This window comes from Diadema antillarum, unplaced genomic scaffold, assembly GCF_040938485.1.
Source record: "Diadema antillarum isolate AM-2024a unplaced genomic scaffold, OU_Dant_1.0 scf00000114, whole genome shotgun sequence".
NCBI classification, from domain to species: domain Eukaryota; kingdom Metazoa; phylum Echinodermata; class Echinoidea; order Diadematoida; family Diadematidae; genus Diadema; species Diadema antillarum.
Window position 1 is genome coordinate 2,155,351 of NW_027271003.1, and position 25,382 is coordinate 2,180,732.

General features: G+C 39.2%; 1 protein-coding gene across 1 annotated transcript in view; it reads left to right on the top strand.

Annotated features, from left to right (window-relative positions):
* The window catches only part of LOC139719727 (erythroid differentiation-related factor 1-like), a 68,206-nt gene that overhangs the window by 22,554 nt on the left and 20,270 nt on the right, over positions 1-25,382 (top strand). Inside the window, exons 4-10 of the mRNA XM_071631119.1 lie at positions 6,530-6,655; positions 14,169-14,305; positions 15,997-16,111; positions 20,155-20,276; positions 21,196-21,370; positions 22,349-22,433; positions 25,165-25,315. Coding sequence (XP_071487220.1) covers positions 6,530-6,655; positions 14,169-14,305; positions 15,997-16,111; positions 20,155-20,276; positions 21,196-21,370; positions 22,349-22,433; positions 25,165-25,315 — 911 coding nt within the window. The remainder of the gene's footprint in view (positions 1-6,529; positions 6,656-14,168; positions 14,306-15,996; positions 16,112-20,154; positions 20,277-21,195; positions 21,371-22,348; positions 22,434-25,164; positions 25,316-25,382) is intronic.

Genomic DNA, 25,382 nt, shown 5'->3' on the forward strand with positions numbered 1-25,382 from the left:
TCTCATCCCGCTGTGACTAAGGAGAAACTTTAAAAATTCATGAGTTCTGAATGAATTGTCCGATTTTTCTCAAACTCTCTATGATGTGTTTGACTAATATTGCTGCATTTACTCAATCCACTTGTCTATGAAGGTGAACTAGTCCTTAAAAAAAAGGGATAAGAAAGAGCTTGATTGCTCATGACTTAGGATATGCAATTTGATATTTGCATGTGTTGTGTGAGCAGTGAACATAACCACTGGCATGTACAGTGGTACCTGCACATCATGTCCAACGATTGATCGTACGATACCATGTATTCCTACAGTTTAAAGGGATGGTTCAGTATTGGTTGAGGTGAGGATTGGGCTTTTAACTTTTTGTGAGATACCAACAAACTACTTATGAAATACAGTAGTACAGAGCATACCATCCTATGAGAAATTCAAAGTTTATTTGACGAAAATCGTTTTTTGAATGGCTGAGACATCCAAAAACAAAGTAAAACAAAGCCCTCGTAATAAAAGGTGGGTCCCACCTTTTTTTTGGATCACTCTTTTTGGGGTATCTCAGCCATTTCAAAACCAATTTTCATCAAGTAAACTTTGAATTCCTCTCGGAATTACAGGGTCTTTTATATTTCATAAGAGGTTTCTCATTATCTCACCAAAAAATGTTAGAAACCTGAAGTTGAGTCTCAACCAAAACCATACGGTCCCTTTAATAAGCCCCAAAAGACCTCCATCTTGAATTGTCATTGACATCATGCACAAGGAGGTTGCCAATGGTGATAGGGGTTAATTTATCCCACTTCGTGCCTGGGCAGGCAGTTTAACTTGCCCAGCTTTAATTCATTAGCATCTATTTAGCCATCAAAACTTGACCTTGTTGTAGATTATCAAGTTTCAAGCCCACTCAGGTGTAGCGATGTGCCTCAGTCCAACAGGAGGGCTACAGCTGTATGTGACAACAATAGGGATAAGGGGACTATTTAGTAGATTGTAGTCTGTATAAATTGACAATTTAGATGCCAATGGGGGGGGGGGGGGGCGGGGGAGAGTAACAGTACTCTAGAGTGCATGCCAATCAACCAACGAAGCTTGGCAAGAGGATTGGGTAGGATGCCCTCCAGTGGCGTGAAAGAACACAGGAATTATGTCTTGATTGGTCCATCTTGACAGCAACCTGTTCATCATGTCTGTGACAGTAGAGAGATTGGTCAAATTATGCTCTACATCTTGTTTTGCTAGCATTTGTGTTCATGCACAAAGTATTGATTTAAGAATTCAAATTTCAACATACAAAATGTACTGGATAGAAAATATTAAAGTTTAAAGTGACCTTAAACTCTTTAAGCTGCAACGAATAAAATGGTTTCCAGCTATGCAGATTTGCATTTCCTTGATTATTAGATACATGTGTAGGTACCATTTTCTTTGATAATCATAGGAAGAGAATTATAGTAAGTGGACTGTGGAGCATGAATATTATGTTTCTACAGAAAAATATGAGAATATTGTTGCAAAGACAAGTTAGTGCAGGTGAACTAAGTATTGATGCAATAATTGATATCAGTGACTTAAACATTTTGTGATTACTGGTATGTGAAGAGTTTTCATACAAGTTGACTCCATTCCTGCTAATTTGAGATACAGTGTACATCATATTTACAATTAAAGCTGCTAAAAAAACAAGGAAAATAATGAGAAAATACTGGATGTTTTTAATTGTAACTTCAAAAATTACTAGTATTCCTTGTTATGCAACATGTGAAGTATCACTGGAAATATTTCATTTTGATATGTCTGTTGACAGACTTACTTGGAAATGTATAAAAATTATGCTTTAAAACCTGTTTTGTGATGAAAGGTATTCATTACTTGCTGCAATATTTTCAGCAAAACTGCAATACTTTCAGCAAAAGTTTGTAAGAGCGACCAGCCTCTGTTAAAGTCTCTTACTTTTGTTGCCATTTAGTCATGAGCAAAGAGAGGTAAAGTTGAGTGCGTCTGCATGATGGCCTTTCAAGAACTGTAAATATGATTTTTATTCATGAGCCAGTAGATTAAACCCAGCCCATGCACACCACTCATACTGGAGCATTTGTCACTGAATAATACAACAAGTCGCTTCAATACGTGGAATTGCTGTAGATTCTTCCACTAGCTGTTAGTGTGAAATGTATTATGCATTATGAGGTTTTTTAAACGTAATAAGTAAATGCTATCTTCTAATCCTCTTTGTTGAAGAAGGGAAAATGGTGTGTACCTTTTTTATTGATTGCTGTATACACTGAATATTTCATGTTTTTATTTTTGTGAATTTCGCTACGAGCTAGTCAAGTGCATTTCACAAATTCAAAAACATGCGAAAATATCGCCTCTGATCGCAAGACAAATGTGATTTGCTGTGATACATTTCTCTGTACAGCACTGTACTTCACTATCAGGATGTCCCGATTCGTAAAAAAAAAAATCATTATATATACATATATATTTATATGACGTATACACTATTACTTTGATCAAGTTATACTAATAGTCATAGCAATCATTCTTTATATTTTAAAACTAAGTAAACATAAAGTCATCTTTTTTCCAGACTTGATTTGAAAACACTCCAGGGAGAGAGTATATGTGACCCGCTACAACAAAATGATCCTAAAGTCGGGCGAGGTCGATTATTTGAAAATTACATGATGTAATCCCTAATCTTTCTGCTTTAAATTGATATATAACACATTTTATAAAAAATAATCGGCTGCAGAGATATCGATGTTTAAAAGAGAGCATGTCGAGACGTCTGGAAAAGCACTATTTCGAGAAAAGCGCCCTAAAAGTCTTCCTTTCGACGCAATCACGATCAAGGGACACGCAAGTCAGTCTTCACCTCTGGACAATAGAAGGTAAGCCCTAGCAACCCCCGACGAGTTCATTCAAGCACATCAGCGTCGGCGGTCTCCTCACCAACCAATCAGTGACCAGGATGTGAGAAGCGGCTGAGCATAGCGCACCCCGCCCGCACGTGCACCAGTCTACTGGGCAGTGTGCGAGCTCCACGTTTCGGTTAGCAGCAAGCAGCAAACTGACCAATGAGATCACTCTGGTCGTTGTTAGGGGCGGAACCTATCTGTGGCGCTCAATCCAAATTTTCGAACCAGTTTCTGCTTCGTTGAAACGCCAAAAAACATGGCTCAGAAAAACGCTATTTTTTAATCTTTCCTTTGATCATTTTGCTTCAAAATTTTGACAGATGATAGAAGACATGTTAGACCCCAATGATATATCAAAATCAGAAAATCGTAAGTTTTGACCAATTTTAATGCTCTGACTTCAAACTCGATTTTCACGGCTTCGACAGTGCGCGACTTTAGGACCTTTTTGTTGTAGCGGTCACATATAGCCTCTAATATTGCCATGGACTTGTGAATAATAAAAAAGAAAATGACCTGTGTGGTATAGATGTTATTGTAAATTATGAATGAAAAAAAAAAAAAAACCTCCATGAGATCAATCTTTTCTGACAATCCCTTTATATGACAGCCATCCCTGTATTTCTTTTTGAATCACTGAGTTTGTAGCCCGTATTCTATATTAAAACTTTGCAACACATTCTGTGTTTTATGTGAGTTTTATGAATGCTGTAATTTTGCTCTCTCATGTTAACCAGAATATGTGAAAATTTTCATATTAATCGTGTTCCTTTCAGATCAAAGTTCATAGACAGTTTCTCTTGAAACACTTTGTACAACAATGCTCAAAATTGTACTTGGCCTGTTAATAAAACCCCCACTGTTCAAAGTAATTTCAGCCAACATGTTGTGAGAGGTTAATTGTGAGATGAACGTGGCCCCAACATGAATGATGGGTAACCCTGACTTACTTTCTGCACAATAATTCCACGCCCCAACCATCTTCTCTGGTACATTTTCTCGACGCAATTACATTTCCCACCTCGCTCACCAGCCAAGTAAGGGCAAGGAATGATACAAACGTGACTCCCCGTTGTGGCGTGTTTTCTTCCAGGATTGAGGCCATATATGATGCAGTTATTTTTCCCACTCCCTATCATCCAATCTACCTTTCCACTGCCCTTGCCATCATCAACATCCACCATATACAGAAGTCTGTATGATGACGAGTTGGGGACGAAGCATGGGGAGCATTAGAGCATGCCAAACGACAAACCCAGGTCACGTTTTTTATCCAGGATATATTGAGGATGAGTCCCGAGTATACTCATGCAGGTGTCTATGGGAAATGCGTGTTGTAGCAAAATCAAACTGTCTTCAACGGGCTAAGATTTCTTTACTTCCTGTGACCAGCACATTGCAGTGTCACAGTGGCAACCCATGACATTTATGGCCACAAATCAGTGTAACTGAAAACCTGTAAACTATTTTTACACCAAATGCGAAGTGAGGAGATGAGTAGTAGTGAACAAAATGCATTCATTAGTTGCATTTTATTTTATGTCAATGAAGCGAAGACGTGAGCTAGATAATTATGAAGCAACGATGTTACTGGCTATCTCACAGTGCATGATCTGTGACAGGACTCTACAACATTTCTTTGCATATTGCCGGTATCAGGGAGTTCTGACTTTTGAGCTGTAATTGCTGTATTTTTGCTGTATCCTGCCTAATATCAGATATTGGGTTGGGTTGGGGGGGGGGGGGGGAGGGGAGGGGGAGGGGAGTGAATTGTAATGACATGCTTCCGGTATCATACTGTAATCATAAGAATGAAAATGCTACAGCAGTGTAAGCTACTAGTGTAACAAATCAACTTAAAGCCTGCTGGATGAGAATAAGGGGAAATCCCTTGATATTTGTAATTACCAGATTTAAAACTCCACATATCATTGTTTATGAAGGCTTTGAAATCCCAATGGCTTTGGCATTCTTGTGATTTCAATAAAAAACAGACAAACAGAATAGGATGCAAGGTAAAGGATTCAAAGAAATATTTGAACAAAAGTCAGTCTTTTCTTTTTTTATTCATCTTTATAGAGTGTTTACTTGCCTTTTTCCGTTTGTGTGTTATTTTGAGAGAAGGCCCAAAATTTTGAGCATACTGTATTTTTGAATTTCCAGTACAATTTGTGTATTGTTGTATGTGGGAAAATGACTACAAAACAAAAGAGAAATGACAAATGAAAAAACAAAATTAGTCTGCAGACCTCAGTGGGTTAAAGGGGGCCAGCATAAAAGCATGGTGTAAAACTAACAATCATTGGTTTTATTTCAGTTAAGTAATTATCCCTCATATAGTAGTAGTAAATCGTTGCTGGGGCAACAAGACCTCGTATCTGAAATTTTGGTGAAAATGACTTTTGGATTAATGGTCAGATAATCAGTTTAGTGATGTCCTGTCCAAATCCTAGCTGTCTTACCCCAAAAACGAAGCCACCACGGCATGTCAAAGGAAAGGCTGTCCCATATGACATAGTGCTTTGGCTGCCATGTTTTTTTGCTCTCCTGAACATTTGACATTTTGTAGATATGAGGTCTTGTCGCCCCATCGACGCTATAGGTATATGAGTTTTTTGACAATGTACATCTACATTGTATTTTCAGTCTCAAAGTATCAGTACACGGTCATGTGACACTCCAACACTGTATGAACTCAGCTAGAAGCTGTGGATGGCAAACAGACTCCAATTTTTATGACTTTTTTTTTTTTCTCTCTCTCTCTCTCTTTTGGTGTGCGTGTGTTGGGGGGGGGGGGGGAATGGAAAGATTGGCGCTGAGAAAATAATCCAGATTTTTCAAACTTAATTTTGTCAAAATATGCAAATGGGCCTCCTAGTATTTAAAGCAAATAGATGTCATTTGTTGTCCAGAGGGATTTCATGCAAGCATGGAGACTTCAAGTGGTATTGTGCATGTGTCTCTGCGTGCTTCTATGTGTGTTTGTGTCTGTGTGTGTGTGTGTGTGTGTGTGTGTGTGTTTGTGTGTATGTGCATGAGCTCACAATAAGAGCAAATTGAGTGGTAGGCAAGGTACATAGTATATACCTTTAAAGGGAGTGTACAGTACTGGTTGAGGTGGGGATTCATATTTTGAACATTCCTAAGTGAGATAATGAGAAAGAAATATGAAAGAGCATGTAATTTTAAGAAGGATTCACCGTTTAATTGATGAAAATTGGTCTTCAAATGGCTGAGATATCCAAAAAAGTGATAAAGATAAAAGGCGATGGGCCACGCCTTTTATTAGGTTTCTTTGTTTCACCTTGTTTTTGGATGTCAGCCATTCCAAAACCGATTTTCATCAAATATACTTTTAATACCCCTTAGAATTGCATGCTCTTTGACATCTTATAGAGTGGTTTCTGAATATCTGGCAAAACGTTAAAAGCTAAATCCTCACCTCAACCAGAACTGTACGCACCCTTTAAGTCACCTGCGACTGACAATAGGAACAACATTACTGGCTTCACAGTATGTGATCAGGCTTTGCAAAGCATAAATACTGGAAATAAAAAAGAAAATGATTTAATTAAATTATGATTGATTTCATGTCTTTGTCTCTGTTTTTTTCCCAGAACATCAAGACACTACTGAAGATTCCCTTCAGCGATGACCAGGTCAGCCTGGCCGTCCACCGCATCGGCAAAACCCTGCTGCTGGACAAACTGGACTTCTACAAGCACTTGAGAAGTGCCTCACAGGTAATATGGTACTGCAGTCACTTATTATATTAAGGGGGTATCTCACTGAGCGACAAATGTTTGGGAATGTTGTGAATTTAAGGTTTCATCACGGTTTGTAAACAGTTGCAATCATGTTCTAAATTCTTTGGGACAAAAAAAACCCAACCCTTGTATATTGTAAGAACAACTATATACTATTATTGGCCATAAAAATGAGGGCCCCCTCCCCAAGAGCATCGCCAGCACCGATGCGGCTTCCCTAGGTAAAGAAGATCACAACCGATATCACTGGTATCACCAGTAATTGTTTATGGTTGAGTTTTATTTTTATTTGGGGGATGCCACTGAGGATCAATGACATATCTTTGCATGCAGTCAAGGTAGGCAGGTACATTTCACTTGGTAGTATTAAGAAACTCACAAGTGGGCACATTCAGTGATATTCCACTTGGCCCTTGCTATTACTGGTAATTGTTTATAGTTGAGTTTGCTTTGTTCTTGGTTTTTTTCTGCGGATGCCAGTGAAAATTATGGAACTCTATCTTGGTATGTGCATCATGCAGTTCCATGTCAACCTCCAGTGGGTATTCTACACTACTGTATCATCAGACATAATTAAACTTACTGCCAGCGCTGCATGTATCCTGTAGTTTTTTCTGGTTCTGTGGCTTAACCATTGCGAGGAACACTTTCTTGAAAATTCAATCTTTAAGATTGGGTGTCTTGTGGATGGATGCGCAACTACAAGCTAATCGTCAAAGTTTAAAACTTCAAAGATTACAAATGTTGTGTGAACGTGACTACTGTAAAACACGATATATTCGCGGAATGAAAATTTCGCGAATTGGAGCTGACGGCCTTTCTCGCAGCATGAAATTTTCGCGATTTGCCACTGGCATCCAATGCATATTGTGTGGGCAAGAACTTTTGCATGCATTTTAATTTCGCGAATGTTGCCGCTCGCGAAATTCGTGAAATTAAAATGCTTGCAAACATTCCTCGTTTTACAGTATATGATATGCAGGTTTCGGCTCCCTGCATTTCACTATAGTCCCAAGAATATCATAGTGACTATTGAAACAGAAGATGATATACAATACTGTAAAACGAGAAATGTTCGCGTGCATTTTAATTTCGCGAATTTCGCGAGCGCTAAGATTCACGAAATTAAAATGCGTGCAAAATTTCTTATCTGCACTATATGCATTGAACGCAAGAGGCAATTCGCGAAAATTTCTTGCCACGAAAAAGGCCATCGGCTCCAATTCACAAAAATTTCGTGCCGCGAATATATCATGTTTTACAGTATACCATTACCCACCCCATTCATACTGCAGCCAAAATTTTGAAGCCTCGTCGAACAGTTTCAAAAACCAGGATTCCAAAAAGTGATCTTATGTCTCTTTATAACTGCTAAAGCCACAGGGCTGCCTGCCCAAAGCAGGCCCTGACTGGCTCTGTTTTCATAATAACTGATACCCCGTTTATACTGGGAGCAGGTTTCATACCCCCTGTTCAGACGCAAGCCCGTTTATACCAAAACTCGATAAAGAAACGACGTATAAAGAATCATCGTATAGCCGACAGACCTTTCAGATGCTAATTTCCACCATTCCGGAAAAACGTCATATAAATGTGCAGTTTCTCACTGCGCATGTACAAGGTCACCTTTTGTGCTTGCTCCCATTAAACCCTGCCCAGTTATACCTTTCTATGGTCGCCATTCGATCAGACGCACATTGGACACGATGGAATGCTGATTCGTTATCGAGTTCTAGTTCAAAACGATGCTCTGACTGTCGTTTTGCTATATGTCGTTTTGTTAGTCAGCGTTCAGAAGTATAAATTCATCGTATAGCTATACCGTTATGGTATAGCTACACTGTTCTAGTATAAATTTTTTACGTATGACACCCTGCATATCTCTTCAAGGAGGTTCAAAAGCCCGCTCTGAAAAAGCAGCCTCGAGTCTTGTTTATACTGCTCACCAAAAGCAGGCCTTAGCAGGCCAACCAGTTCCTATAGCTCCCCTCTAATATATGGCGTGGGCTTTTGCGCGAAAGTGTGCAAGTTGCATGGGTTTTATCAGTTGGAATTTGGCACAATGGCTGGGTTGTTTACGTTAGCAGGCGATGACTTTTTATCGATAACTTCCAGGTCGGCTAAAAAAGCGGCTTCTCGAACCCCTGAGCATTTATACTGCAGCAGAGGCTGCTATAGCAGGTTCTGAAACCACCCCCTGTAGGTGGTTTTAGAACCCAACCTGATCAGACCTGGTCGGTTCACCTTTTGTCTGTTTATACTGAGCTGAAAGGCTGCTCAAGGCTGCTATAGGATGCTTCAGAACCCCTTTTTGCTTTTATAGTATAAACGGGCTGTGAGTTCCCCTCCAATAAAAATGCTGTAGGCTTTTGACTTTCTCACATAACCGCAAATGTGATTTAAGTGTGAGAGTTTGTATGTTATGCGGCATTAATCAGTGGTGGTCGGTCTCGAAGTCAGGTTTCTTTACCCTTACTGGCGATGACCTTTAGTGATTAACTAGCATCGCAAAAAAGCATCTTCTCAAAACCCGTAGTGTTTAAGTATATACTGTAGCCAAGGCTCTTCAAGGCTGCTGTAGGAGCATCTGAAACCATGCAACCCCATGGGGTGATTTCAGAACATGATCAACTCTTCGGTATTCTGTCTGTTTATACTGAGCTGAAAGGTTGCTCGACGAGGCTTTGGAACCCAGTTTTTGCTTAGTATGAATGGGGCTTATAACTAGCAATGTAAAGTGTAAAGTGGTTCACCATTTTGTGTGTGTGCATGTGTGCGTGTGTGTGTGTGTGTGTGTGTGTGTGTGTGTGTGTGTGTGTGTGTATTGTTTTTGGTGTTTTTTTTTTTTTAGAGGGGGGGGATGTGGGAGGGCAATGTGTTTTGCTCTTACTAGCAAGTGTTGCCCTACCCGCATAATCTCCAGACACTGGTGCCAGTCGTAAATTTATTTAAATGCCCATCAAAATTTGGATTTACTGTTTACCATAAGCAGTGAAACAATTTTATATCTCGTCTGCATATTTTGTGTATTGCAATCCCTTTTCCCCCTTCCTTTAACTGTTGCCGAGGTATGTATACTTTAGAAATAGAGACTCATTGAATTTCTAGGAACATATTTACTTGTCTATTTTCCCAAAGCAACTTCAAGTACTATCTAAAATATTTATGGTTCCCTGAAGAATTTTTGACTTGGGTATACATGAGATCTGCCAGAACCTGAGACAAGACGATCCTGGTGTGCATACCTCACATATCTTGACACACTTTTGGCTAAAACAAAGGGGAAGAAAAACCCTACAAGATTCTTCATTATTGGGGGGGGGGGGGAGGGGTAGGAGGGAGCATTGTCAATGCTATTTGCCTTGCCAGGGAAGTAATAAAGCTGATAGTGAGTGATAAATCGTGAGAGTAGCTACTCAACAAAGTGGAAGAAAAAGTTAGAGAGCATTTGTACAGCATTTCAATTTTCAAGTACTTTCATTTGCAGGTAATTGTCCCCGCCGAACGAGTTCGAGCAGGGGACTATGAAACGGGCTCCGTACGTGTGTGTGTCCGTGTGTCTGTCTGTCTGTCTGTCTGTGCGTCCATGTGTGATCAAAATCTTCAATTTGCTACTTCTCTGTCATTTATGAGCCAATTTTGATTCTGTTTGCTTTATATGATAGCACTACATGGGAGCTTTGAAACTTCTACACAGAATTTCAGTTGTGACCTTTGACCTTGACCTTTGACCTATATTGTACATTTTGCTACAAAATGCTACTCCTTCGCCATTTCTAACCCGATTTCGATTCCATTTGCTTTATGTGATGGCACTAGGTGAGGGCTTCAAAACTTCTACACAGAATTTTGACCTTTGACTTCTTTGACCTTTGACCTTGATTTTTGACCTATATTGTACAATTGCTACAAAATGCTACTCCTTCGCCATTTCTAACCCGATTTCGATTCCGTTTGCTTTATGTGGTGGTACTAAAGTTGTAGGTGAGGGCTTTATAACTTTTACACAGAATTTTGACCTTTGACTTCTTTGACCTTTGACCTTGATTTTTGACCTATATTGTACAATTGCTACAAAATGCTACTCCTTCGCCATTTCTAACCCGATTTCGATTCCGTTTGCTTTATGTGGTGGTACTAAAGTTGTAGGTGAGGGCTTTATAACTTTTACACAGAATTTTGACCTTTGACTTCTATGACCTTTGACCTTGATTTTTTACCTGTATTGAACATTTTGCTACAAAATGCTACATGTACTTCCGGCGGGGACATATATTACGCACCGCGTAATTTCTACTTTTCCTTGTTGATTAATGGATTCATGTGTAGTGTTTTAGACACTTATTTTGTTATATTGTTCGAGATATATTCATATGTATACACATACCAACATAGAAAGATATAGATGTGATTTTAAACTAGATTAATTTAAAGTCTTGTAATTTAATTCTGCAGTTTGAGTTTGAGGTATATAAGATTTGATGGTATCTGCAGATTAGCTTTGTTGTGTGTATTGTATGCAACCTTCAAGTGAATTGCAGTGTATGATTTACAATTTTGTTAATGAAGTAGTGATTGCACATTTACATGTGTATTAAAATTTACCGCTGAGCACTGTAAGGGATATACCACTGCAAAAGACACATTTTACTAGTTTCATATCTACCTAAGAAATATGTATACACCATAGTCATTTTTCCACTTAAGAAAAATGAACCCAGAATATAGACCCACTTTACATACTTCTACAAACATACCAACATACATAAATGCATGCATACACACATGCATTCATTCATAACATCTACATTTACATATTTTATGTGCCAATACACTTTTGCACAAGCATGATTGATGATATCAGTTTTGAAATGACAAAGATATCCAAAAACAAATTTAAATAAAACAAAGCGATGCTGAGAAAAGGTGTGTCCCACTTTTTATTAGGATCGCTTTGTTTGGATATCGCAGCCATTTCAAAATCGATTTTCATGAAATTAGATTTAATTCCTCTCAGAATAATACATGCTATTTCATAAGAGGTTTCTCATTATCTCACATATCATCAAAAACATTGGAAACCTCAAACCCCTTCTCAACCAGAACTGCAAAGGAGTGAGCCCTCCTCTTTGCTCATGAATGTAAGTTATTTACGGAAAATAGCACACTTTATCTGACAAACAGGATATATATCCACAGGGAAACCGATAAACTGTCCATTTACAGCCGAGTATACCTGAATCTCCAGTAACCTTGTCCTTGTTTATATCACCATTCTCTTCTTTGTGTGTTTCTATGTCTGTCTGTGTGTCTGTCTGTCCATCTTTCTCTCACTCTTTCTCTGTGTGTCTCTCTCTCATTCTATTTCCTGTTTAGACTGCAGCACTGTAACAGCATTATATATATATATATATATATGTATCCGTGCACCTCAAAACGAACATAAAGTCGCACACACTGATTTTGCGTGAGGACTGAAAATAAGTGAAATGGGTCAACCTAGCCGAGCTTGACTTTTTCATATTTTCTGAAAGAGCGGGTCTTCTTTTGCATTATGCTAAAATTTGGTATCATAAAACGGGCAGGAAAGTGTGTTTTTTTAGCAATTTATCTCGAACATTTTGGGTAGAATAGTGTGATTAGATGTGTCTTTAGAATCCCTTTTTTCATTTCTGAAAAACCTTGTACACACTCTTCACTTTCAACTCTAATAACTTTTGAAAGGATAGTGCTACTGCTTTGAAAGTTGGCATTAATCATGGACGGAATGTGTTAATGAGGCATGCTTAATTTCAGTTTAATCTGATAATCCTTTCATTGTTGTTACTCTGGTGGTTTACTTCCTGTTTTTTGTCCCATTCATCGCACAGCCAGCACGGTCTGGTAAAGATTAAGCGCTTGAATAGACACTGTACTTCAAAGCCTCTTTTCTCAGTTCACACTTTTCCTGAGTTTGTGCTTTCTCTCCAATATTTAGATAGGTTAGGAGAGTCCATTTGGTTTGAGTTATGCATCATTTAAAAGCTTAAAGTCTTCTCTTTCAGAATATGGTCTTAACTAAAAATTCATGGCTGGCGACTTTCTGTTTGTTTTGAGGTGCAGGGTCACAAGAGTCAGGTATGAGATGAGCTATGCAGGCAATTAATACAAGTTACAGCTTTCCAGAATCATCCCAACTCCAACAGCAACTGTTACTTTGATGATAAGAGACGGATTATATTTCTTGTTAATAGCCCCATTTCCTTTATTTTCACCATACCTTGAAGACCGTACACTTCGTGCTGTTGGCACATCTTGTATTTACATCTGTCATTTCACTTCCAAACTAATTTGAGAAGCAGCTCAGTTCATAGCTAGATTTGTAGTTCAAATGTGTCTTTTTGTGTAGAGCCGTGTAGGCAGTTGTATTCAATTTCTATGTGTGTCAATTTTGTAGGGCTCGATTTCCCCAACATTATGGTGTCAGTTTTCAATTATCTTTATTTTCAGTAAAATGTTAAAAATGAAAACCACAAGGGCATCCTTTTACCCTATATTTAGAGCAGTGCTTATAAATCTACCAAATCTTCCTGAAATAAACTTTTTACTTTGTGAAAATTGATTGTTTCATTTTTATTTGTGCTTAAATTTTAGAATGCGAGAGCGGCGCCCTTCTGGTTCCCAGCTAACGAAATGTAATTGATAGCAACATGTAATATACACAACACTATCACTCACCCAATTCAAACAGGCTGCTGTTACACATGAAGTAGTCTGCCATGGGGATGACTCCTGTATATGCCATATATGTATTTAGTAAGTCAATTTTTTTCTTTTGCGAATTCGAACTTCCCGACAATTTCACAAGTGGTCAAGATTCACAATTGTGGTGTACAGTAAATAAATGGAGAAATGTATGCATGCATGCACGTTGCCAGAGACTCCAACTCTCCCGCTTTAGACGGGAGATCTCCCACCGAAAACGCATTTTCACAAAATCTCATGTTCTCCCACTTGAGATTTAATTTCTCCCGCCCTGGCTCTGTGTCTCCCGCTTGTATGGTTTTGTAGATGCCAGTCAATTTCATAATACACATGCATGTATTTCATCTGCACTTGATATATGAAATGAAGTTTTTAGGCCAAAATATATGATTTGATTCATTGAATTACTACTTACTTAGTGCCATCGTATGTTGAAAATAAGCCTGAGATAGCACAAGAGAGCATCTATAGAACCCTATAACCCAAGGGACTTCGCGCTTTGCGCACATCAAGTTGGAGTCTCCTGTTTGCGAGGGGTGCAGGTGGGAGAATCTCCAGATCAGTAGGTGCTTGGGGTTGGAGTCTCTGCGTTGCATTCATGTCGGGATCAGAATGAATATTTTCACAGGTTGTTCAGTTAGCGAATAGCACCTGACCTGCAAAAAATCTGAAATATATGCAGTGTGCTTTTGTTGTTGTTGTTGATGTTGTTATTGTTGACCCGTATGTCTCTTTCCCAAACCAGAATGAGCGGCAGTGGTTGAAGGATGTCTTCATCAGACTCCTCCAGGAGGAGGAAGGGGAAACCCCGTTCCAGGGCCAGCACAAGACTACCGAGAGCCTCCAGACTTCCAACCTCCTCTCCAAGTTCCTCTACCACAGGTTAGGGTTGTTTGAAGGGGTTCCATGACATTTGCTCCTGCAACAATTGCCCCCCAGAAAACATCTGTACACTGAAGCAAAACATAAATTCTACCCTCAAACATAACCCTAACCCTAATCCTAATCCTCACATCAAACCAAACCTAAAACCCTATCACAACCCTAACCCTAACCCCAAGACCTTTGAGAATATAAGAAGGGAGCAAGTGTCACAGGAGCTAATGTCGTATCACCAGTGGTTCCATGACATTTGCTCAGGACTGCGACAATTGCTCCCATGAAATATATGTATGCAAAGCCAAACGTAAATTCTACCCACAAACATAACCCTAAACCTAATCTTAATCCTCACATCAAACTAAACCTAAAACCCTATCACAACCCTTTAAACCCCAAGTTCTTGGAGAAAATAAGACAGGAGCAATTGTCACAGGAGCAAATGTCATGTCACCGTTTGAAGGAGAATGAGACCCAAACATGTGACTTCAGGGGATGCAGCAGTATTAAAGTAGAGCACATCAGTGAAAGTTTGAGGAAAATCAGACAATCTGTTGTAAAGTTTTGATATTTTAATGATTAAATTTTGATAGTTTTTCGGGCTGCCATGGATCATGTAGTCTTTGACTGCATAAATGCACATAGACACATCTCATGCACTGACATACATCCTATGATAAATGTATGCGAACACGTCTCAAAGCAAGGGTCATCTATTTCATGTTTGTCTGCTTTCTCTTTTTTTTCCCTTATCCATGCCTGAAATTCAACTGTGGATGATGTCGGAGATATCTTTGTGAATGTAGGCTATTGGTTCCAATGTAGATTATAGGTCAGTTTAACCTCGCTTGTTAACATGTCTTTAATCATTTTAAAGGATTTTTTAAGGAGTTGACCCCCTCCCCCCCCCCCCCCCCCCCCCCCACTGAAGGTCAGCTTGAGAATTCTCAATGATTGAGCTGTATTTTTAAAGAAAAAAAAATCATGTTTTTGGTCTAAATGGATGAACATTCAAGCACTTCGTGTTTAAGACAATAACAACTCAACACATTTCTAAACTTTTGCTGCATACTCTGATCGATACTAATTACAAGGACAGAAGTGGCTGTGAAGGATGAGCACTTATGAGTATACTTTTCAGTCAAGGAAAGAGAAAGAAAAACCTTTCATTGATACTAGGTTTGTGTAGTTTTTGTTTGAGTTACTTTGTTTAGAACTTGGCACACCTGTTGGTTATCCTCCAAGCACTCATGGTATTCATATTGACCAATGCTATCTACATTTTGCATGCCAGTATGAAAGAGAGTCATAAATTGAGCTGTGTTTCACAATCATGAGCTTGTGGGTACCATGCTTAGTGGGAGAAGACTCCAGAACATTATCATTGAGTAGTTTGTTTAATGCCTACCTTCTATATAGTGATGATGATGATGATGATGATAATGATAATGACGATGATGATGATGATGATGATGATGATGATAATGATGGTGACGATGATAATGATGGTGACAATGATTCTTCAAAGCATATGTCACTGAGAGGGACCTTATCACGTAGAACCTAATATCTTATCGACAGAATTTGACATTTTGCAGTAATGCAAGTCTTGAATGATTTGCATTCATATCCACTTTGCTTATACGTTTCTTTTATTTTGTTATCGTCACCATCTCATGTTACCATGGCAACAGCCTGGGGAGTGACAGAGACCTCCTCAGTCAGCCCAGTTACAATGTCGAGGAGCCGGAGGAGAGCCAGAAGCCCCACCTAGCAACAGCCATCAGGCCACTCCCAAAATCACCAGAGGTATGGTTGTTAGGGAACAGACCAAAGGGCCATCTTTGACCTAGATTGAGAGGATGGAATTGAAAGATCTTTCTTTTCATTGAAGATCTGTCACATGCCCCATTCCCTCTCCATCTTCCTTTTTGTCTTCCTCCTTCACTTTACCTTGCCTCCTCCAACTTCCCCCTCTCCTGTTTGTAAAATGCTGCTGAAAATGCTGCTGAAAATGTGCTGATCTTTTCAATTTGAATTTCAATTCAATTGTACTTTATTTCCATCCAATACAAAGTATACAAAAGTATACATTTGACAGTTTATATTGTTTAATAAGGAAACTTGTACAAATACCAGACTTACATGTCATGCAATCTCTGATGAGAAGATAGATACTGGGTTTTTTTTGTTGCAACTGTTTGATATGTTATTGATGTTGCTATTGTCATTAGAGTGATGATTATGTGTGATAGATCAGTAAAATTTTGTCATTAGTCTGTGTGGATTATTTTCATGATTACCATTGAGCAAGTGAAGGTGTAGTAACCAATCACTCGAAGAATCTTCAGAGACAGATTTACATCTCAATTGCCAGCACTCGTTATCATAGAGATGTTTGAAGTTGGTTGAATTGCTAATGAAGTCATTGATGGAGGTACACTGATTGGGTCCACCCTCCCTTGATCAGATCAAGATGGAAAGAAGTGGGTAGCATGTGGCATTATCCAAGGTCATCTCCAATTCGACCCTGTCTGCACTGACTGGTTTTGATTGCCGATCTTGATGCCAGGTGCCTGTCAAGTCTTGACCATTCCAATAATCATCTCTGTGAAATCATTTCATTTTTATTCTTCTGCCACAAAGTGTCACCAGAGGCATTACGTTTTCAGTCTATCTGTCTGTCCGTAATCAACAGACTGCAAAGTCTTCTTACCAACATTCAAACAAAAAACATAGTACAGCAAGTTTTGTATTATGACTACTTTCTGCCTAGAGTATTAGAATACCAGATCGGGTATACTTTTGGGCTGCGAGTCTGTCTGTCAGTCTGTCTGTCTGTCTGTCTGTCTGTCTGTCTGTCCATCTTTAACAAGAGATTTGATTAAAGGAGACCTCCGGATAATTTTCAGATTTTTACATTTGAACAACTATAAATTAGTTTTACTGAGGACAGAGTTCAGAATTTGTGATAACTGGGATGAAGAATAAGAATATTTTCCCCCCAATTTTTTTTTCATAAGAATGCATGAGTTGGGGCTCAAGGAAGCAGAAGAAAAGAAGAAGGCATGCATAGATTATACACAGGTGAACTCGCAAGCAAGCGGTATTGTAATAAAATTACACTGCTGCATTTCTGAAATATGTTAACCTCCTATGTCATCATCCTTGTTCAGAGTAATTTGTTTAAGATATTTCAAAGTATTGTTTCTCTGCTCATGAACCACAATAAATTCTACAAACCTATACATATAGTTGTCGATTTATGTACTACATGATATGAAATTATGAAAATCGTCTGGAATGTCCCTTTAATGTATTGCTATACCAACAAGACAGAAATTAGCTCTTACTTCCAGAATTTGTGATACAATCTTGCGCACGAGTGGCAAAGCAGCCTGTAGCCTAGCTTGAATAATCTAATGACTGCTAGCCACCTCTTTGCAATGTGCTTGAAATTGTATCATCCACCTAGAGTTTATCACAATATGAACGTTAGAGATTGAGAGAAACAGAAAAATGGATGGATGGAATGATAGATAGATAGATAGATAGATAGATAGATAGATAGATAGATAGATAGATAGATAGAAAGAGAGACAGAGAGATCTATTTTTACTGGCAACTCTAATATCCATGTAGTTAGAATGGAAAACATCATTTTTCTCGCCGTTGAAGCTTTCATTTCCTTGAACCTTCATGCTGCTGACCAGCCTTGTGAACTGCGTATGAAGATGCAGTTAAATCTTTTTCGTCCTTTTGACTTAAGCTAACATCTTCCTGATTTCAACCATCTTCTGAAATCATCGAGACGAATGTATTTCCATGTCAGCAAAGAGCTTTAACTCCCTGTTTGTTTGTTTGTTTGTTTGCATGTTTAACCAAGAGTGCTCTTGAGAACTTTGAATACTTGTCATGTTTTATAGATAGTGTGAGGAATCACCCAGAAATATCAACCACCTGGGAGACATCACATGACATATATATTTTTTTTAAATATCAATTGTAAATATTTTCAGAAATTTGCAATGTTAAAGTGTACTGAAGAGCAGGTCTATGACCTTACAGCATTTACCCTTGATAATCCTTGTCAGAAAAACACTAAGAAAAAAGTGAATAAGCATAAGCATTAATTTGTTTGTGATGCTGTATGTGTGTGGGAGGGAAGGGGGAACTTGCGGTGCATGTGTTTGTCCATGCAGGATCTGCTGCACTCGGGGAGAAGTAATGCGTCATCCATGCAGCCTTAGGTGAAGCTCTATGGTCACTCCACTCAGCGGCTCCTGAAAACATAAACACTGCTTTTTAACGTCAAGTGAGGTCTGGGGGGCATCCCAAAAGTGCCACAGTTGACATGCAGTAGAAAGCGAGATGTCTTTGATAAAGGATTACTGTTTGTACATTTTTTGAAATATGTTGTGCAAGACTCTCCGTGAATTTGTACTATTTAGATAATTGTACATTTTGAATAAGTGTTGGTGGTGAGTTCTTTGCAATTTTTGCCACGGAAATTAGCACACAAATTCACATACCAGCATGTGAACTTGAATAGACAAGAGCATGGTTGTGATAATTAGCAGTTGTTTGACAGTTAAGATGATCATACATTCCTGTATTTGAAATATTCATGAACATGAGATATCTACTTTGAGATGAAATCTTCAGCTATAGAGGAGTGACGAGCCTAACACACTGATGCCATTATTTGCCAAGTTATAAAATCACTCACTTGTGGCTAACCCAAATGATCCCATCAGACTCTTGTATACACTATCTCCCACTGCACATTATTCATTTCTGAGTCATCATCTCTTGACGAACGGGATTTAACTACTTTCCTCTTGAGGGTGTTGCTGCCGAACAATACTCCCTTAGTTACCAGAACTGCGTCTTGCTCTTGCATTGAGAGATAAGTAGCACTTCAGCCTTGGAGGGGTTATGATCTCGTTCTTCCCTTTTTTTTTTTTCTCAACCCAAGATGTAGGGTGGACATGTTTTTTTAATTCCAAGTACTCTATCAAATAGAGAGGGAGGTTACTGTAATCATCTTTGTAATGGCTAGTTATGTGTATGAAAGATCTGTTGGTAGTTGTCCCCCCTGCACATCACAAGTAGCTCTCGACGGGGTTTACGAAACGCATGTCGTGCCTTATGCAAGGCAGTCCACTCGAAACCGTACAACCAGTTAATCGGTCGTGCTGACGACGGCCTGAAAAGCTTACACAATCACGGGGTGACGTACACATTGTTTGCATCTTATGTATGTTGTCAGTTACCGTAGCGATCATCTTCTGGGCTTTTTGTGATATTCAACCTATTAGAGAATAACGATATGACGTCATAGTGATTCATTACTGCTAGACTTCCTTCGTAAGAAAATGTCGGTATTTTCAAAACTTCACATCCTTGATAAAGCTGGAATCCCTAAGAGTGATGTGCTGAGATAGACTTTTAGCTACTCCATTTCCTTTCCATCTTTGTTTCTTTTTTTACTGTAGCATCTTTGAACTCATTACTTTGTAGCCAACCATAACATAAATCCTTTGTATATATGAAATCAGAAAATAAAGGATATGTTTCGACCTGAAGAAAACATTATTCAACTATGATATGCCTGCGACATGCTCAAGAGGTGTGCAATTAGAAATGAATAACATTGTGCACCCGACCTACTTAGTGAATCACTGTTACTGTATGTCATAGACTTGTTTGCGTTTCTAAAACTGTCTTAAGAAGCAGCACATGTGTTCCATACTCAGTGATTCCTTGCACGTATTTTCCCCTTCCTGCCCCTATTTCCAACTGTTCTATCATGTTTTATTTCACCCTGTTTTTTTTTTTTTGTCTACCAGGATGAGGTTAGCCAGTTTGCTCGTCAAGTGTTCTGGCAGTTTGAGGACATCCGCATGCTGATAGGAACGGATCTGCCCATATTCGGAGGAGGGAACTATCCGGCTGTCAGTCTCAGGCTCAGGTGCCCTTTTCTCAAATTCTTTTTTGTCGTTATGTCTGCCAAAAGGACGAAACATTGGTATGAGTTGAGGCAAAAATTAAGACCCATGTTTCATGTCAAGATATCATGGTGTACAAGGAGCACAAAATAGTATGGGCAGGGACTTTTTTTGAGACAAGGGTTGGTGGTTCAAAGTACAAGTCTGTGAAATGTTATAATGATAATAATAAGGTCTTATCTATCCAGGGTTGCCTCGTCCATGTTGTCAATGCTCTACAGGAGGGCCCTGCCATTATTAAAACCCTTACGTTGCTAGGGTGCCCATTTATACACCTGGGCCGCGAGGGACATGGTGGGTAACTCATCTTATCCAAGGACGTAAGCACTAGGCAGGATTTGAACTCTGGTCCTGCGATTGGGAGTCAGGAGTCTTATCCACTATGCCTGAGTGCCCCCAAATGTTCAAGTTGGCTTAATAGATGGAGAAAAACTAATACAAATGTAATATATAAATTTTTATTACAGCCAGACATAAGATTGTGCCTTGTTATCAGGAAACAGTTGTACACATTTTTCTTATTAGCAACCACATCATGCAAGTTAGATGAGGTACTGATATCATGGCCTTGCAATTTCTAACTTTCCAGGTTTGATACAAAATCAGAAAGAAAACACTTTTCCCTTGCATTTGGTTTTTGTTATCTTGCTGTTAACAATTTATCAATAATATCATTGATATCATCAATCACATTCAAAGACTGACAATGTATAAATCCATGAAGAAATGAGTTGACATGTAATAGAAAATTATCCAAGACCCACTGGTGATAAGTGCTTAAAAGTCAGAGAGGTACCAGATACTCGGTCACACAGGGAATTGAAAAAGAAGTCCAGTGTTGATGAGTGGTATAAATGTCCGGCCCCGTCCTGTCCTAAACAGGGACATGAAGAGCCCCATCAACATACTGACCGGAATGGACTACTGGTTGGACAACCTCATGTGCAACGTCCCAGAGCTGGTCATGTGCTACCACCTTGACGGTTTCGTCCAGCGGTACGAGCTCATCAAGACGGAAGACATCCCCAAGCTGGAGAATGCCCAGTTCTCTCAAAAGGTGAAATGTCTTTAGTATGTTTAAAAGAAAGTTCATATTTCAGTTTCTATGCGCAAAATTTGACAGGATTCCCCAACATATTCGTACAGAACAATTCATCATATGATTTTGATAACACTTGACTTTCAAGTCTTATGAAATCTGGTAAAGCTCTGTTCTCTTTACCAGATTTACTTTGTTTAGATGAGAATAATGTGTACATTATTATTCTTATCCTTTTTTGAACAAAGAGAATAAAAATGTGACAAGCAAATTGCAACACAATTACAGAGAATGTATTACAATGGAAGAATTATACATATAGAGATGAAGAGGAGTGGAGCATCATGTGGGTCAGGGGTTGCATGTTTAGTACGTGTTCTGTACTTGTTTTAGAGTGGCTTGAAGTTTTAGTTACACTTTCACTTTTACTGCACATTGCAAGTCAGCCTACTAAAAATATGTTTGTGTCTGAGAGTGGCTTTTCAGTGAGTGCAGTATTAAAGGCATTATTTGCCATTTGCAGATGAAACAAAAACCTAGCTTTAGTGCTTCAAAATAATTCTAAAATGTGAGTTAGGAATAGGAGCAAACAATATGTTAAACTGTTAATCAGTCTAATCAATGTTAAGTATTGTTAAATATACAAAATGTGAACAATAGTTATGATAAAATTGTTTATAGACTGAACCATCTACACTTATGGTTTATTGAGAAAATAGTCATATCTTATATTTTAGGCTGTAATGCGAAAGTTTTATATGGCAGGATCTTTTGTGATACAACTGACGAACACATATGCATCAAATGTGATAACTTTAACATTTTTTAAATCACTCCTCCCAATGGTAAATAATACCTTCAATAATTTTGATTAAAAAAAACCAAAACATATGTACATATCTTTGCTGGGGAGAGCTGTCTTGTTGAACAAGTGGTAACTGAGTGAGATAAATTACAAGTCTTAATTAAGCTAATATGTACACCTTTGACCTTCAGCTTGTGAAGGACATCGCCCAGAACATCCTGTCTTTCATCAACAGCAACTGCACCAAGGAGGGCCACACTTATTGGCTGTTCAAAGGTCAGTCAGGGTCATGGGGTCAATGACCCGGTTGCACAGAGTTGAGGGTGATGCATCCTCCCATTGATTCGTCTCAGCATTTCTTTTCCTTTTTGAGCATCTTCAAGAAATCTTGTGCAGAAAATTGTTTTGTGTGAAGAATTGAATTAAAAGTGAGAAAATCGCCAATATATATAGCATTGTTGGGTGATTACACTACTTATCATATGAGTGGTAGTAAATGATCTTTTAGGAAGCCCAAGGGCCATCTTCACATGCAGTGTAGTCATCATAGTCATGTCATTATGCTTTGATTTGCTACAATCATAGTCATTTTGCTGGTTATTCATGGAGTCTAGATGTAGATATAATACTTGGTGGAGGATTTTTAGCTCACCTGAGCCAAAGGCTCAAGTGAGCTATTGCGATCGCCCTTCGTCCGGCGTCCGTCGTGCGTCGTCCGTCGTCCGTCGTCCGTCGTCCGTCGTCCGTCGTCCGTCGTCCGTCGTGCGTCTTGCGTAAACTTTTTACATTTTCATCTTCTTCTTGAAAACCCCATGACCGATTTTCATCAAACTTGGCAGGTAGCATCCCTAGGGGGTTAGGAACTCAATTTGTTAAAATGGGCACCATGCCCCACCCAGGGGGCCCCCAGGGGGGCCCAAACCCCCCAAAATTAAGGAATCTGTAAAAATCTTCTTCTCTAGAACCAGAAGTGATAGAGCGAAGTTAATACTATGAGTTAGTACATTGATGACTGTAGTTTCAAGTTTGTTCATGGCAGAATCAGGGGTGCCCCCCTTGGGACCCAGGGGAGGGGGGTGGGGAAGGGTTCTAATGGGGCCTAAATTGTACATTTTCATCTTCTTCTTGAGAACTCCATGACCCATTTTCACCAAATTTGGCAGGTAGCATCCCTAGGGGGTTAGGAACTCCATTTGTTAAAATGGGCACCATGACCCACCCAGGGGGCCCCCAGGGGGCCCAAACCCCCCAAAATTAAGGAATCCGCAAAAACCTTCTTCTCTAGAACCAGAAGTGATAGAGCTAGGTTAATACTATGAGTTAGCACATTGATGACTGTAGTTTCAAGTTTGTTCATGGCAGAATCAGGGGTGCCCCCCTTGGGACCCAGGGGGGGGGGGGGGGGGGTGAGGAGGGGTCCTAATGAGGCCTAAATTGTACATTTTTATCTTCTTCTTGAGAACCCCATGACCCATTTTCACCAAACTTGGCAGGTAGCATTCCTAGGGGGTTAGGATCTCAATTTGTTAAAATGGGCACCATGCCCCGCCCAGGGGGCCCCCAGGGGGCCCCCAGGGGGCCCAAACCCCCCAAATGAAGGAATCTTTAAAAATCTTCTCTAGAATCAGAAGTTATAGAGCTGAGATAATACTATGAGTGAGTACATTAATGACTGTAGTTTCAAGTTTGTTCATAGGAGATCCAGGGGTGCCCCTCTTGGGGGTAGGGGGGAGGGGGGTGGTTGGAAGGGTCCAAATGGGGGCCTGAATTGTACATTTTCATCTTCTTCCTGAAAACCTCATGATGGATTTTTGTCAAACTTGGCAGGTAGCATCCCTAGGTGGTCAGGATCTCAATTTATCAAACTGGGCACCATGCCCCACCCAGAGGGCCCCAGGGGGCCCCAATTCCCCCAAATTAAGGAATCTTAAAAAAATTGGGCCCTTATTGTACATTTTCATCTTCCACTTGAGAATGCCTCGTCAAATTTTGGTAGAGCTGTGAATAATTTAGATTAGTGACTGCGTGAAAGGTGAACTTGCGATACTCAGGTGAGCGCTAGACCCGCGGGTCTCTTGTTTGTTTTTGTTTTGTTATGGTGTAGATGCTTTCTGTATTATAGATGTTGTAGAGATATCTGGATCTCAGTAAATTTGGGAAAATGATCGATGGTTAGGAAATCTAAGGTAACTGATGACTCGCAAAGAATGCTCAGCTACATGATATAGTGCCATTTGAATTGTTGGCTTAAATTTACTTTGTTATTTGTGCAGTAAGCTCCATTCATAGTGATCAGTGCTTAATGTCTTACCACGGTCAGTTTGAAACAACTTTCTTCATGGAGTCAATTTTTTTGTCTTGATACATTTATTTATGCTCAGACATAATGTCACGTTTCTTAGTTATTGATAACAACTGCAAAGTCGGATCGTTGGTGATGAAATAGATGGTTGTAAGGTCACAAATTGTATGAGCATTCTCACTTATGAATTGTGTAGATGAGATAATTATCTACAGGACAATTGCCTTGTTTACCAGTAACATGCAGTAACTGGCATTTATTTTGTGATGCTACTATATTTTCAAGTTTGTGAGTTGACTTATTCAAGAAATAATGAAAAAAAAAAATCTCTCTAGTCAAAACAAAACAAAAATGCAGTCGATGCCATCTCCAAATTTTGCAAAATAGTATGTTTCCAAGATTTGTGGAAATATGGAAAATTAATGTTTCAATAAAAAGTATATTATGTTTTTTAACAGCATAAACATAGAAATGCCTGTACCTTTCAGAAGTGACTTGGAGCTAGATTTTAAAGCTGCATGTATGTAACAGTACAGAGCATTGAAATCAAAAGTCTTCATCACAACTGGTGGTTTCAAGCTCGAAGTTACAATGTACAGCTTCTTCATTATTATTTTTTTTTTCTGATGGAAAACATCCTTCCATATTTGTCTGTTAGTCTGTCTGTCTAACTGTCCGTCCATCTGTGCTTGTGTCAATGATTAGGTCAAGGTGATGATGTGGTCAAGTTGTATGACTTGAGCAGTTTGATGACCCAGAAACCGGACTGTCCCTGGGACAACCCCTACGTTGTGCCGGTGGCCATGCTGCTGTACCGTGTGGCCCACAACATGTCCCAGACGGCCACCACTGCCAAGTAAGGTCAGAGAGTGAGTGAGTGAGTGAGTGAGTGAATGAATGAATGAATGAATGAATGAATGAAT